Source organism: Anser anser, assembly GCF_964211835.1.
Source record: "Anser anser genome assembly, chromosome: 5".
NCBI classification, from domain to species: Eukaryota; Metazoa; Chordata; class Aves; order Anseriformes; family Anatidae; genus Anser; species Anser anser.
This window is the reverse complement of record NC_139725.1, coordinates 27,163,536-27,178,940: the sequence shown is the minus strand read 5'-3', so window position 1 is coordinate 27,178,940 and position 15,405 is coordinate 27,163,536. Positions and strand designations below refer to the sequence as shown.

Below are 15,405 nucleotides of genomic sequence, written 5' to 3'. Positions count from 1 at the left end.
TTTTGGTTCAGTAGGGTCAATCTTGCCCAATATTTTGTCATAAATTGAAGTTTAAAATTGCTGTAGACTTGCCTTAGAGAAGTCTGGTCTTGGAAGAAATTCTCACCAGTGCTGAGACAGCTTCCTGCCACTCGTCTTACTAACACAGGATTGTAAGAGAAAGTTGGCACAGGGAGTGAAAAAGACTTTCCTTATGCAGCACTTCCTTTTATGATATTGGTCTATATAAAGCCTAGAAAACCGGGGCAGTAAGTCATGGCTTATTGGGACATTCCTTCCCTTTGCCCCTGATGATTAAGCACAGCAGAGTTGCAAGTCCAGAGCTTTCTGCGTGCAGGAAATGGCAGATAGGAAGGCAGATAATGTTGTTCTACGCTTAAATCACAAGTGAAGGTGGGAGTGATTCCAGTACCCTTTGTCTATAGGTATGTATGCAACTTTGTAACTGAAAAGGTGTCAGTAGGCATTGTCTAAGCCCTTCCGTATTACAATCTGATTTCAGGGAAACTTGCTTCCTGCAGTAGATACCAATGACTTTCGCTGTTGACTTTATGATGACTTTACTTTCTATAGTATCCTTAAAGGGAAACACATGCTTTTTGTACATAAACACTAAACCAAAACATAAGTATGTTGGCATACATAGCTGTTGCTTGTTGTCTGTAGCATTCAGCTTTTCAGTAAGTGCTTTCCTGTAATGCGATACAATGGTGCCAAGCACAGTTGCTCTGCCTGGGAAGGCCGGCTTTCAGCCTGGTGTTTACACAAGGCTACTCAGCACAGCTGAACGGCTGACTGCAGAATGACCCCTCCGCAACAAAAATCAGAGTACTGTCTTTGAATTTCTAACATACCGATGTGGAAATCTGAGTAAAGTAACTTCTTAAAGGCAGGGGGATAAGACGATTAGAAATTCTTGCAGATCTGCAGTCTCTGTAGATCCAAAAATAGGAAAAGTGAAGACTTTTGATGGGAACCTGACCTGAACATTAATGACTTCCTGAATTTCAACTGTGCCTAAGTATTTTGCACTTTCATGTGTGTTAAGAAACATATGTAAAGAGAGTCCCTGACAGCTTCTCTGAATGCCGAGTTATGCGGACGTGAAGATTTCCTTCAAGTACACTCACCAGTGTTAACTAAACAATCTTACCCGCGCACCGCACGGGAGCAAGTTACCAAAGAAGAAGAGAAAGGTGTGAGCAGAGGGGGTCCTTTCGCAGCAGTCCCGGCCCGGGGGCGGCGCAGTGCCCGCTCCTGAGCGGCTGCGGGCTCCGGGTGCGGGCCCCGGGTCCCGTCCGGCCCCGTCCCGGGGGCGCTGGGCGCGGTGCCCGGCGGTGCTCGGCGCAGCAGGGCGGGAGTAACGCGAAACCAGGCGCGCTGGTTTTTGCCCGTGGCCCCGCGGGCTGCGATCTGCATTCCGGATGAAACCTGCAGCAAATCGGAAGGCAGGCTCGCTCTCGCTTTTTTTTTTTTTTTTTTTTTTTTTTTTCCATCGTCCCCCCTCTGGATTCGACTTCGCGGGCGGTCGCCGGGGCTCGCTTTGGGCAGCCGCGACCTGGAGCTCCGCACGGCAGCACCAGCGGGGAGCTTCGGGCTGACTCGGGCTTGACTTCGTTATGGGTGTAGGGCGGTGGACCCCGACCCCAGCGGAAGGGCCGTGCCGAGGCGTCCCGCGGGCGTTCAGCGCCGGGCCAGGCGCCCCGCTCGGCTCCCGCCCCGAGGAGGCAGAGCCCGGCCGCCGCCCGGCCGCCCCGCGCGTCTAGGCGCCCCGCACCGCCACCCCGCTCCGCCTGCCGTGCCCCAGAGCCCTTGGTGCCAGGGACCGGGCCCCGCGGCCGCCGAGGACTCGCCGCGTGTCCCCGCGGGCCCCATGGGCGCCGCGGCCGCCGGGCGGAAGCAGCCGCAGCGGGGCCGGGCCGCTGCCTGCCCGCGCCGGGCCCGCGCCCCTCCGCCGCTGCCCTGACCCCGCCGGGGCCCGGCATGGAGGGAGCGGGCGCGGGGCCGCCGAGCCCGGCAGAAGGCGCTTGCACCACTTTTTCCGTGAAGACGCGATTCGGACTGACGGCCAGGTTGGAGCCGGCTGCCGCCGAGGAAGGGACGGTGCTCAGAGGCTTCCAGCCCTTGCGCGGCAGCCCGGACGGCCGTGCCGAGGAGCCCCGCGAGGGGAGCGCTGGCGACGGCTCCGAAGAGCCGGGTGTCCCCGCCGGGCCGATGGCCGGCAGCCGGCCCGAGCCGCAGCCTGAAGCCCCCGAGCTTGGCCAGCGGCCCCCTCGCCGCCTGGGGTCGGCGCAGAGCTCTCCGGCCGAGTCCGACGGCGACGACAAGGATGCCATTCTGGTGCAGGGCACTTTGGTGCACACGACGAGCGATACGGAGTCGGACTGCGAGGGTAAGGACCTCGACAGCGACGGGACCCATGACAGCGAGTGTGGGCTACACAACGCTGCTTTGTCCGCTGGGGCTTCGGACGGTAACAGTGGAACCCAGGAGGAGTCAGAGGACTCGGAGGGGTGCAGCCACAGTGATGACACCGCGGATAGAGATGAAACTGAGTTACACCCGTCAATTTCGAAGTGGCTCCCCAAGGAGCTGGATGGTTTTCTGGAGCATGACTCCAATGGAAAAGCCCGAATGCTAATGGACGAGCACTTGAGTCGCTTGCTTGCTAGAGGGGAATGCCCTCCAGAGCTTCCAGACGAAGAACAAAGACCTTCAGCTGATAATACATCTCTCTATAAGGCAGCGCTGGCTGAAAAGACATTTCAGCTGCCCGCTTTCTTTAGTGGACTACGAGTGAGGAAAAAGGGACTAGGCACAGAGGACGGGGAGACTGTTACAGAAATCAAACCGAGGGAGAACGATTTAGCTCTGCTGAAGTTACGACAGCCTGTTAAGAAATCCAGTATTACATCAGGTTTGACCACAAAGAAAAAATCAGCTGAACCTAAAGCAAGTCCTACTTTCCTGGAACAACTCTCCCACTTGTTAAACATAGATGTCTCCAAGAACGATGATAGAACCGAAGATTCTGGTGAAGGGTTTGGGGAGACCGAGGACAGCGATGAAGCTCAAGAGAACAAAGCCTCTGGCAAAACAGAACCACAGTTTCCCTCTGAGGATATAAAACCAAACCCCGCTGAATCTGCACTGGACGTCTTTAAAGCTTTATTCACACGGCCTCCCAAAAAAGAAACAACTGCAGATCCTTCAGAGCTGGAAGCCCTGAAACGCAAAATGAGAAACGAAAAGGAGTCCTTGAAAGCTGTATTTGAAAGGTCAAAATCCAGACCTGGTGATGGACCATCAGACAAATCTGTAGGTTGACTTACTTTTTCTTCCTAAAATCTGGAAGTATATGGATATAAAATATTTTCTTGTTTAAAATTAATGGTGGGGACTTAAGGTCAAAATGTCGGAATTGTCTTCTACTTTGGCAATCTCAAATTTTGGATTCCAAACTGAAGAAATCTTGGGGCTTTCAAAATTGTCGATCATCTCACGTTCTAGCAGAAATCAAAGAGACCTGCTGATAATCACAGATTTGGATTAAAAATCAAAAATTAAACATCAGTTTCTGATTTTAAAAGATGATTACTTAACAGTTGCCCGTATATTAAGTAGGGCTTAAAATGAGTTTTGTGTTGCAAATACAAACTGTAATATTATTTATTAGTATCTCAATCTCCCTTTGCTTTCTTTCTTTGATTATTTTTTTTGTTTGTTTTTTGATTTTTAAAAGTGGTATTTCATTTTACCTTTAGGAATAATTTTAGGATGAGACCTGATACAAGAAGTTGTGGATGATCTTCAGTTTGATTTGTCCAAGACAAATGTATTCACAGAGCCTCCCAAAAAAGAAACAACTGCAGATCCTTCAGAGCTGGAAGCTCTGTAAAATTTAAATTTAAATAGAATTTTAAAGTATTTTTTTCTTATTTACTTACATATTTTGGCTTTACAAATATGGAGAACTATTTAACCTTATGCAAGTATAACCGAGTACTTCTAATTAGACCACTTAAGTTATAGTTAAATATTTGCGAGGTTAATATTCCTATGTGTATGTAGATCTGCTGATGTAAATTTTTAAGAAATGAAAAAAATCTGTGCTATTTATAAAAACCACAACGATAAATGAAGTTGAGTGCAATTTAGACTCTTTAACTAAATGAGTAACTGTCCCTGTGCCCCCCAACCAAAAACTCTTTCAGCTATGTCTCTGGCAGATAGTATCAGTCCAGAAGATTGTTCTTATTGGCTAACAGGGGAATTACCTGAATGATTAAATTTGCAGGAGCTGACCCTGAACCTGAAGCTACATACGTTAATTTGCTGCGTTGGTTGTCCTCTCTTAAAATTTTTATTCTTATGTATAATTAAAATGTTCATAAAAGATGACTGACAACAGGGCAGACTGCTAATACCAGTTTTAAGTAAATTACCTGCGGGGAGGAGGAGAAAAGAGGCACTCATTGGCCCTGGCATGTACAGCAAATGCTGTCGGTGTGTGCCCTTCCCATTCCTGGGTTGCTGGTTCCTGCTTACGCCATTCCCTGGGCTGTGCTGGCGCAAGCGTCTGTGTGCCTCACAGCAACCCAGTTCGGGAGGCTGTCCTCACGCCTGGTGAGGCAGGAAGCAGAGGAGTCAGTGTGAGTGGCTTTTAGAAATGTCTGCTCAGTGTCTGGTCTAGTACACAGGTACATTTTCCCAGAGCAAAGCCAGTGCAAAAGGTCTTGCTTTTCCTTTTTCCTTGCCCAAATCGGCCTTTTGTGGAACCACTTTCATAGTGTTCTGCTGTTGCTGCAGTTGTGTCTATGCAATTGCTCGTATGTTGTAAATCAGATTACAGAAATGTTGTTAGAGTTGTAAAAAACAACCAACCAACCAAAAAAGTAAACTCTAAAATGTTCTTGTTTATCTCCCCCCACCCCTCCTGTAAAGGATTATTTCACCATTCCAATTGACAGCGCAGTCCCATAACCAGCTGCAGCAGCACTTTGATGTGGCAGCGTTACATACTATGTGGACTGAGCAAGCTGCCAGGGGTGTGGCAGGAATTTTTTAAACCAGCTCTGCTTCCAGAAAATTATATCGTTAAATGATGTCTTAGGTGAATCCCACTAATGTTTACTTGTAGGAGAAGTGCAGATGGGGCTTTTCATTCTTGGAAAAAAAATAGATACAGGGAAAAAAAAAACAAACTTTTTGACCTCTTGGTTCACCAAAGCGTAGACAGCCTTCCATCCTGATGTGAACAGTTTCAACACAATCATCATATGTCACGTGCATTAGGATATTTTCCTCCTCAAAATTATTTTTCCATACTGATTTCTTTGTGTCCCTTCCAACTAACTGAGCACTTTTTGGATCACTGGAATGAGACAGATAGCCATTCTTGAGTACATATGTAGAGCTGGGAATGGCAGTTGCTGTTTTGGAATTAATTGATACTGCTGACTTTAATTTTTTATTTTTTCATAATTTTAACAGCCTGACCTGAGTCCCTCAGAGCAAGATGACAAGACTCCAGGGAGACTCCAGACTGTCTGGCCACCACCGAAAGCAAATCATGAAGAAGTGAAAGTAGGATTGAAGTACACAGAAGCAGGTAAAACAAAGAGGCGAAGCATTTGCAGAAATTAGTTTCTGACATTTTTGTTGTTTAAGATAGAGAAAGTGATAAGTCACAGTATTTTCTTATCTGGGAAGACAGGCCTTACTCAAATGAGTGACAGTACTGAGCTAATGGTGACTTGCCAACCTTATCCATTGGCTCTGGCAGTGACCCTGCCAGAGTCTAGTCTGATGTGTGCAGTTCGCTTTAGTTAGTGTCATGCTGTTAAGTCCAGAATAAAAGTAATTATTATCACTTTTGCAACCTGTGTATAAACACAGGAATGTTAATATCCACTCAGACCATGTGTATAGCTAGCCATGTGTATTCTCATATACAAATGTATAAGGAGGCATTTCTGAAGTGCAGTGCTAACTAGTCATCAGATAAACATTCCACAAAAAGACACTTTAAAGGTTTTTGTTGTATAAATACTTATATCACATATTTACAAGGAAAGAGTGAGTATTACAGGTGCCACAACCAAATTTGTGTTTTTAAGTATAAAATAGGATGTCCTTGTTACTCAGAAGTCAGTTCTGAACCATGGAATTGTCCAAAATACTGAAATATTAGACCATTTGTGCTTCATGCAGCTCAAGATTTTAGAAAATACCATGGCAAAAGGATTAAGTGGAATTAAAAAACAAGCTTTTCTACTGCCTTGCTGTGAGAAAGTGTGCATGGTGATGGTGTACATTTCTTTCCAATTCCAGTGAATATCCGTCTGGCCTTGTATTAGGAGAAAGAATAAGTAGGAGTCCTGAACCTACTTTATATTGTTCAATGTATTGCTTTTTTCTCTCTATTTCCTGAGCTCCCTCTACCTTCATCTTTATTTTTTCTTGTTTTATGATAAAGAGGGGATGTTAATTAAGGTGAAAAGCTGTTTAAGATTCAGAAGACTTTTTTCCCCTAGGTTTTGGCAGAATCAACGTGGTTTTAATGTAGGCAGAATTGAATTTACATTGCTTCTGATTGCTCTGAGGTGTGTGTCTATCACTAGATGACCAGCACAGGTTTTTTTTTGTGCAAATACAGGTATTCAGCTGTTGACAACACCACAGTCTCTTTCTGTTATGCTTAGATTCTTATTATAGGGTATGTGCTTTCTGTATTTAATTTTCCCCAGATAAATATTTTTTCTTCTAATGACTATAATCATCTGTGGCAAAAACACATGCTGTAAGAAAAAAGGAAAGGAAACTGAATTAACAAAAGCTCCAGATTCTACTACTTTCAGAGAAATTAGGTCATGCTTTCCTGAAATTTGAATAGAAAGGACAGACTGGCTTAGAGCCCATGTAAATTGTTACTCTTTTGTTACTGTGATATTTTGGGTGGCAGTGTCATCAACATGCTGATGGTTGGTTTGCTAAGTCAAGTTTTTATACAGACCAGATTTTTCAGTTCATTAGTCACTCTAGTGTCTGGCAGAGAGGGATCTGAATGAAAACAAATCTCTAGTGATCCAGCTAGGATGAGACAGAAGTGGTGCTTTTAAAGGAAATAGGCAAAGACTATATTTTAAGAGTGTAGCAGCATTATAGGTATTAGCTGGTTTGTATTTCTTTCATCTCTGTTAATACTCACGGATGCCAAGAAAGCAGTGATAGCAGCAAGGACACTGGAAACACTTAGAAGTTGCATATGATGGGTCAGTTACAACAGTTGGCTTCTCTGAGTGCTACGGGGAATGCCTTAAATCATTATACACAGGAATGTGTATATACAATCTCCTGCAGGTGAAGGATAGCACTGTTTATGAGAATGGCACAGATGTAATTAAAAAAAAAAAAAGAGTTTGTATTCAAGGTTGGTCTTACTGCTAGGTTGTTGTCATTTTTTTTCCAATTAAATGAAAGTTTTGGTACAGGATTACTTCTACCCTCAGTCTCTGCAAAGTATCTGCAAAGAAAGTACATGTGTGTAGTGGCATTTCCCTTCATGCCCCTTCCCATCCATAATTCCCTCCCCGCTACCGGTACCGGAGGAGCTTCTTGTCCACAAAGAGTGTTTCCTAAAAGTGTAATCCAAAGCAGATTATCGATGATCATTGAACTTTGACTGTTCTCAACCTGTAACCTGAAATCCCATCTGTTACTACAGTGTCTTGTTCTGATGGCTCTGATCAAATGAAGAGTTCCAATTTCAGAATCAAAGTCAAAAATTGTCCACATGGCAGAAATCATCCTCCATTAGTTCTCCTGAACAGATGATTATTGGTACTGTAGAACAATGCTAAAATGACTGACTTTCAGTCAACAGTTTATGTTAGTGTTTTAATTTCAGTGATTAGGAGTTCCATCTACTGAAACAATAGGAACCTGTATACAATCAGTAGTAGTAGGCAGAATTATTAGGTAAATTCATTTTGGGTTTTAAGCCAAAATAAAGCTGTCATAACTGTGATTACATCCAAGGAGAAGAAATCTGTGGACATATACCTCAGTACTTCTAACAAGGTACAAGAATCCATACTTATTTTATGAGGTAGCATGGCTTTTTCATTTGTCATGAGAAATTAGTGTGTGAAGTAAGGCTGTTTGAAAACTTGCAAGCTGGAATACTGTGATCTTTCTCACATTTCTGTTCTAAGTCTTTGATTTACTTCCTCCATCACCAAGCAATATGACAGCTATGACAGGAAAGTAGAGATATTGTGTGAGAGGATTACTGGCTTTTTGATCTTTTCTCACCTCCTTGTCGTGTTTTTCCTCATTGTTCTTGCTGCCTAGTGGAAGCAAGAAATTCAGGCTTAATTTGGCCTACGCAGCAGACATCACAGTGACTCAGAGCAGCTTGGAGGAGCAGCTAACTCCCTCCTGAGGCTCGTAGTCTGGCCTGGTATGTGGGAAACCAACTGAAAAGCAAATGGACATAACAAGGAACATGTGTGTGGAACTGACTAGGCCTGTTAGGAATATTAGAACTGAAAGAAGTTAGTGAACAAATAGAACTCCTCACCAGATTTTTTTTCATGCCTTTGATAACATCTTGTGTAGCCATAGTATTGTCACTCCCAACATTTAAAAATTACCAGTAAATATCCCCAAATCTTGAGTTGCAAATTTTGAATTAAAAGGATGATATTATGAGATTTTGGCACACCTTATTATTGTTTTCTTAACCTTTAATTCCTCTGTTTCCGTAGTGTAAGTGACTGCATCGTCAACTGTCTCTCTGTAATTAACACAAACTGCTTCCACGGGTCTCTAGAGAAACTGGAACTTCTTTGAAGTTTGTCAGTCTAAAAATCCAGCAAGACTGTAGTACATTATAGTATTTACATCCTGGTAGACTGGAAGGAGGGTATTTTAATTTATAGTTACGAGTTTATTCCATGGAAATCTTTACTGTATACTCGAGACATTTCTGTGCATATTCCTCTGGTCCTAAAATTCAATTCTTCTGTTTTCAGTAAACGCTTGTTTTTCTTTTTTTCGCCATAATTCTTAGAGTAATTTCTCCCGCTGCTGAAGCATTATATCTGATAGAAGGGTGGATGTGTCAGCTGTTAATCAATGTGAGAATACCTAGCCACGTGGAGGAGACAAATTCATGTCTATAATGAGTGAACTCATCTATGGTGTTGGATCACATAGAATCCACATACAATGAATCTTAGCTGCTGCATATGATTGATAAGAGCTTGCAGCCTGCCATGTCCAAGAAGGGGAGTTCAGAGATGAGTTCTCATGCTCATAAAACTGCTGATGTTTGAAGAACAGTCTCCATGTTGAGGAGATATAGAAGAGAAGAACTTCAGGTCCTGTGATCCTTATTAAAATGTGCATTTAGCCATCAAATAAGTTCTCTCATAAAACTGAGAGTACTTCATCTTTTGCTTAAGCAGAGCAAAAATCGTAAAAATGATGAGAGAAGTATTTGTCATTCTGGTCACAGAAAATGTTGAAAGAAAATCAAGTTGAAATATTAATCCATTTAGTGCTCTTTTTCATGACATGCTTTCTTGTTAATTCAAAATTTTTTATCTGACATAAAAAACCTAACCCTGTTCTCTCATTGTCTGTCTTATTCATCATACCTAAATCTTTGATGACATCTTGTTGTCCACATGGAGCCACCATTTATATATATGTATATACATCCGTATAAGCTGTAAGCACAATTTCTGTTTCAGGGTAAATAAGGAAACCAGGAGGTGACTGAGAAAACTCTTATTAAACAGAAAGTGTCTAAGTCAGTTGCAAATGACATAAAAAAAATAATGGCAGAGGTTTACTCCCAAGTCTTCCATACATTAAAGCTTTGGTCCCCTATGCTCTGGGTTCCCAGCAAGAAAATCACTTTATGGCCATGACGTAAATGCAGAGAATAACCAGCTTATATGACAGAAAGAGAGGCATAATGATCTGAACAAAGAGATGAGAGAGAAGCTTTCATATCCGTCTTTAACATGTGCTTCTGTTGTTGCCTTAAACAATTTATATTTGTCTCTACAACAGACATAATGCTTGATGTTAGTATACTGAAGGAAGTTGTAACAGGTGATGTTAACGTTGGTTTTATCTTAAATTTATTTAAAAATAATTAAAATAAAATAAAGGCAAGCCCTTGCCTCATATATATATTTTTAATAGAGAATTTGGGATTTGACTTTATTAAATGAACAATCTTGTTACATGGATATGTTTCTCAACCTGAGAGGTACTCGCTTTTCAAACTGCAGCTCTGTTGAGCAGTGTGGTACCAGAGGGCTGCAGGCAGTGAAGAGGAATCAGTCTCTTCCTGCTGCCCACTAGAGGACATGCAGGGCTTACGAGAAAGGAACTTTTCTCTCCCCATCTCAGCTGATACTGTCATTCCTACTGTGCCTTTGGAGATGGGAATAACAAGACAGACATCTATTAATGCTGCAGATTTGTTGGTAAAATGCCTGGGTTCCATTTCCAGCCTTTATTATGCTATCTTCTGGAATGACTTCAGGAAACACGAGCGTTGACCTTTTCACACTTCAGTTTACCCATCTGTAGAACTGGGATAAGAATCCTGACCTATTTTTCAAGCCAAATTAAATCCTTTTTTCTGTTTAGAGGTTGTTAACATTATATAGGAGAGAAGAATAGAAAAGAATGCTGGCTTCCTATGTTTAAATCTGCAAATAATAACCCAGGATGGAAATTGTGCCTAAGGCCATGTGATAAAACAGTTGTGCCTTTCTATGCACAGGGCATTATATTATTACAGGGTAAAGGGGGAGAAGAGGTGTGACTCACTTTTTCAGTGAAAATTTCTGCTTTATTTCCATATTTATTTAAATACAGCAGTTTTAGGAGACCTGTTGGTTTTGAGTCTGGATGCATATTACAGCAGATGCCTAAAAAGGAAATGTTTCACATTATCCTAAGCCATACCTGAATACGCACATCTGTGTAGCTGTAGATACCATTTTGAATTTATATACAGGATTTATGTACAGAACAGCATTGGTCCACTTAAAATAGAAACTTGATTTTAAACTACATTTTCCTATTGAAGAGATCAATCTGTTAACTGAATATAATGAAGGCAAGTTCTGTGAATTCTTTTCTTTTACAGTAGTTTTTACTTTGAAATGCAGGCACTGCTATGGGTCCTACCAATGTGGCATTGTGAAGGCCCAACACGATCACAGGATTTTATGAGATGGTTATTGTTACTTAACTGAAACACAGTGAAAGAGCAGTTGTGTACAGCACAAGAAGAATGACCTTGTATTTTATTTCCCTGGTTCTATTTCAAAATATATGAGGCCCTTTGTGTAAGACAAATGCCTCCGATTTTTCTTGAATTCACTTCCTTGTATTGGATCTCATTCTCTAGTCTCATTGTTCACATGGTCAAGGTTCTGTTTGCTGCAGCATTTGAGCAGCACTGATTTACATACCAGTCCAAATGAAATGCTGAATCTGAACACCTTGAAGCTTTCTGAAAATATGAACCTGGATTCAGAACTGCTCTGGGGCTTTCTTAGTTACATCTGATAACGTCCTTCCTAAGTTTGTCCTCTCTGCTATGGCACAGACACGTACTCTTATCTGAAAAAGAAAAAACAAGCCACCACACCTATTTATTGTACATTTCATCATTTTGTACACATCCATGTTTTAATGTCTGTCAACTGCTCTAAACTCATAGGTTTCTGAGAATATATCGGGGAAGCAGTGTCCCTGTGTGTGTGTGTGAACACATTATGTTTCTACACCCACATCCATCCACGTTCGAATAAATGTACATGTATACTGCATATATAGTACACATGCATTCTCAATGCATGCCTACTATATATACTATATAGTGATTGAGAAGGTGTTAGAGATCTACAATCTAGAATAAGTGTTAGGTATTTTAATTCTGTGCTGAATGAAGTGGATAGAGAGGGTTTGTTACTCAGTAAAGAAATGCTTTAATAAATTTGTTCCTTGTATTTTTTGATAAGGCGTACTTTATTTGCCATATTGCACTTGTGAACGTGATCCTGAAATAGATTGTTATTCGACATATGTAATAGGACATACATTGAGAAAGAAATCATGTTGAATGTCCCCAACAACAGTACATCTAATGCTGCCTTCCTGTGAGGATGAAAATCACAAGTGAAACTTAATTTCTGTTATCAAGTAAATGAACTGTTGCTGTAACCTCACCTGTGACAGGAGGGGAATGATCAAGTAGATAGTTACTCAGGTGACTACTTCTGAATAGTGCTTTGTATTGTTTTGCAGCCAGAAAGAGTAGAAGCTATTTTCTCCGTTTACATAACAGAATCGAGGGGTTGCTGGTGTTTCCTTTGGGAGGCCTGCTTTTCTGTGGGTATCGTTCTGTTACTCCCAGGGAATTCAATAACTGTTGTGTAGTTACTTTGTTTTCTGTAGTAAGTTAACAGTTATGTCTTCAGGAACAGTACAGGTATTATCTCAATACTCAGACAGTGTTTAAATGCTTAACTAATGGCGTGTTTGGAATTTGTTTCTCTACGTGTTCCTTTCCAGCTGTCTCGCTTCTCCACATCTTCCATATTTTCACTCTAACAGAATCTTTAAGGCGCAGAAAACGATCATTTTAAATTTTAGGCTTGCATGTTTCTTCCTTGTCCTGAAAGTCTAAAATAATCGTTCAGTAGACATGAGGGATGTCTGCTCATTTCTTAGGCTGGGGAATTGATTTCCATCTATGTATTGAATTACACGGCTGTAAAAAAGTTCACGTCAAATGGAAAGTAAAGAAAGGAGGAAAGACAGGAGTAGATGGAATGGGATGGGGGAAGAAGGGTTAGAACAACGTGACAAAACTATATTCAGTATTGTTTTGGACAAACCCTTATTCCTAAACAAGTCAATTTTAATTTCTTAGTTCCGATGAGATGGTTAAATGTTAAGCTCGTTCAGATTGGTTCTGAGAAAGTTTAAGCCTTTCTGTCAATTCTTTACAAACCTAGGCTTTGGGCTTTCACTGACCAATCATCTTGTAAAAAAACATATAAGCTATGATTTATGTGCTTAAAACATTGCACTCGTTTAACATGTCAAATAAGTTTCTATATTTCTACCGGATCTAATTCTTTTGTATAAAAATTACGCTTTAAACACCAGTTCAAGACAGAAGAAATGACATGTTTTGTAAGATGCTCTTGATTATTTCTATTGGGGGAAAAAAAAAGTGTGAACGTTTGCTGCCTTTTAGGACTGTAGCCCAAAAAAAGACTGTAAAGCTGCATCAATACATTTGTGGAAATAAATAAATAAATAGCTAAAAAGAAAGCATCTGTGGTGAGGAGATGCACTTCTGGCACCTGGTGGTTAGAGCGGAAAGCTGCACAGGAAAGTAATGGAAGAGAAAACAAAGGCTTCAGTAAAACAGAATTTGAAAGTGATGGGACCAAGCTTTACCAAAGAGGGAGGCAGGAATAAGAAACTCTCACTATTCAGAAGTGTAATGAATTGGCTCAATTTAAAGGTAATGGATTCCTCAAGGCACATACATCACACTCAAGTTTTCCAGCTTTTCTTCTGTAATTACTTTTAAATTGTTGGATAACATTATTTTGGATTTTTCATTTGATGAGTTTAATAAGTAAGATTTTTTACAAAAATGAATGGACTTTAAATGCCTTTAAACCTTTGACTGTCTACTTGAAGTTTTGAGATCATGGGGGAGAAGGTTTTTAAACTGCTTTTGTAAAGTTTTAAGGAATAACTCATCTGTTTGAAATGTCAGTTGTGGAATTTTCTGTGTGAAAGATTTTCATATAAGATTTTACTTAAGTTGAGAGAAAGTAAGTGATTTGCTTTGTTGTCAAAGAAGAAAAGGTAACCTTGGAATATTTTGCATCTAAGTTTGTTTGAAACTTTTCAGGGATCTTAAGAAATTGCAGGAGGCATTTTTCTTTCAGAAAGTCAGCATGTTTTATTTTCTGGAATCAGGTGCTCAAGGTCATCTTCTCCGTGCATAAAGGGTCTTCTGAAAAAAAAAGCATAATCAGCACAGTTTTGAACACATATAGAATAATACTGAATAATGTTTTAGTGTATACACTTGCTTTATGCAGCAGTTTTGGAAAATGAAAATTGCCATTCAATTTAGACAAGAACACTGTGATCCACTGTATCTAGTACTCCCAAAGCTTCAGGTTATATCTTCAGTTCACCAGATTTACCAGTGAATGCTTGTACCTTTTCTTTTAGAAATGGTAATACTCAGTGCAGCTTGCTCTGTATCATGACAAAGATTTAAATGAATATGTATATATTTGTGAATGTTATTGGTACTTTGTATTCAAATAATTTCTTTGTAATTACACATCTGACCACATTTTAAGCATTTGCTTGAATTGTGTAGGCTGTTCAAAACATCTAGTGTTTATTTCATGTTTGATTTTCTATTCATTAGGTAAAAACATGCATATTACAGTATATATTTTCTTTGCAAAATAGTGAAGCACGCCTCATACTTTACTTGTCATTAGTAATACCATATTATGTTTTATCTCTACTATCCGGTGGCATATGTCATATGTTGGCTATTGATTTATTTATTTTTAATACTGACTGAGGTATATGCTTATAGCAATGAAAAAAAACAGGGAGTCTGCTGGACTGTCTGCTAGGATACATATTTAATGAGTGTAAAAATCTAAGTGCCCTGTGTGAAACTTGAATACAATCTTACTAACGCTTTTGTCTCTAGCTCACCTAAAGCTTTATGAGGAGGGACCACCAGGTGGGTGGAACAGCGTAACGTTGTCTGTCTCTGTCTAGTATTTGGTCTCTCTTGTTGTTGTAAAGGTGGTATGTACCTTTCCTTGATAGAACGGGAATGATAAAGGCAGAGTCTGCAGTACCTACTGGTGTTTAGGACTAAAAAATGAATAAAGACTACCGCAGTTCTGTAGTGTAGATGAGGAACTGTTTTCATTATTCTGGCTTGAGGGACTGCAATTTCAGTTGCAGCTATCCTGCTACAGCGAGTGGTTCTTAGGTCGGTTTCCCTGACTTTCAGATCCATCCCACAATGCTACATGTCAAAGTTTGAAAAGTTGAAATTTGAAGACAGATCAGAGGGATATCACAACAGAGAACTGATATGTTACTTTCCTCTAATTTGGTTTCTGTGAGCAAACTCCAGGTAAACATAACCCATTTTAGGGAGTATTTTCTATCCCTAATGCTTGGGCTTGTTGTAATCGGGCATTGCTTTTTTTAATGAGCCTTGAAGGGAAGACTGCAGCTGTAGTGAGAATCGGGCTGGAGACGTTCATTCTGAAGTTGTGGACTATACTTTTCCAT

At 40.9% G+C, this 15,405-nt stretch overlaps 1 protein-coding gene across 5 annotated transcripts in view; it reads left to right on the top strand.

The window, feature by feature from the left end:
* Positions 1-15,405, top strand: part of FMN1 (formin 1) — a 211,846-nt gene that overhangs the window by 69,148 nt on the left and 127,293 nt on the right. For 4 of the 5 annotated variants that reach the window (XM_083839382.1, XM_083839384.1, XM_083839383.1 and 1 more), the window contains one exon: positions 5,494-5,611. In XM_083839382.1, the coding sequence (XP_083695508.1) occupies positions 5,494-5,611 (118 nt within the window). Of the gene's footprint in view, positions 1-1,841; positions 3,319-5,493; positions 5,612-15,405 lie in introns of those variants that run through there. The other variant, XM_083839385.1, reaches the window with a different exon arrangement.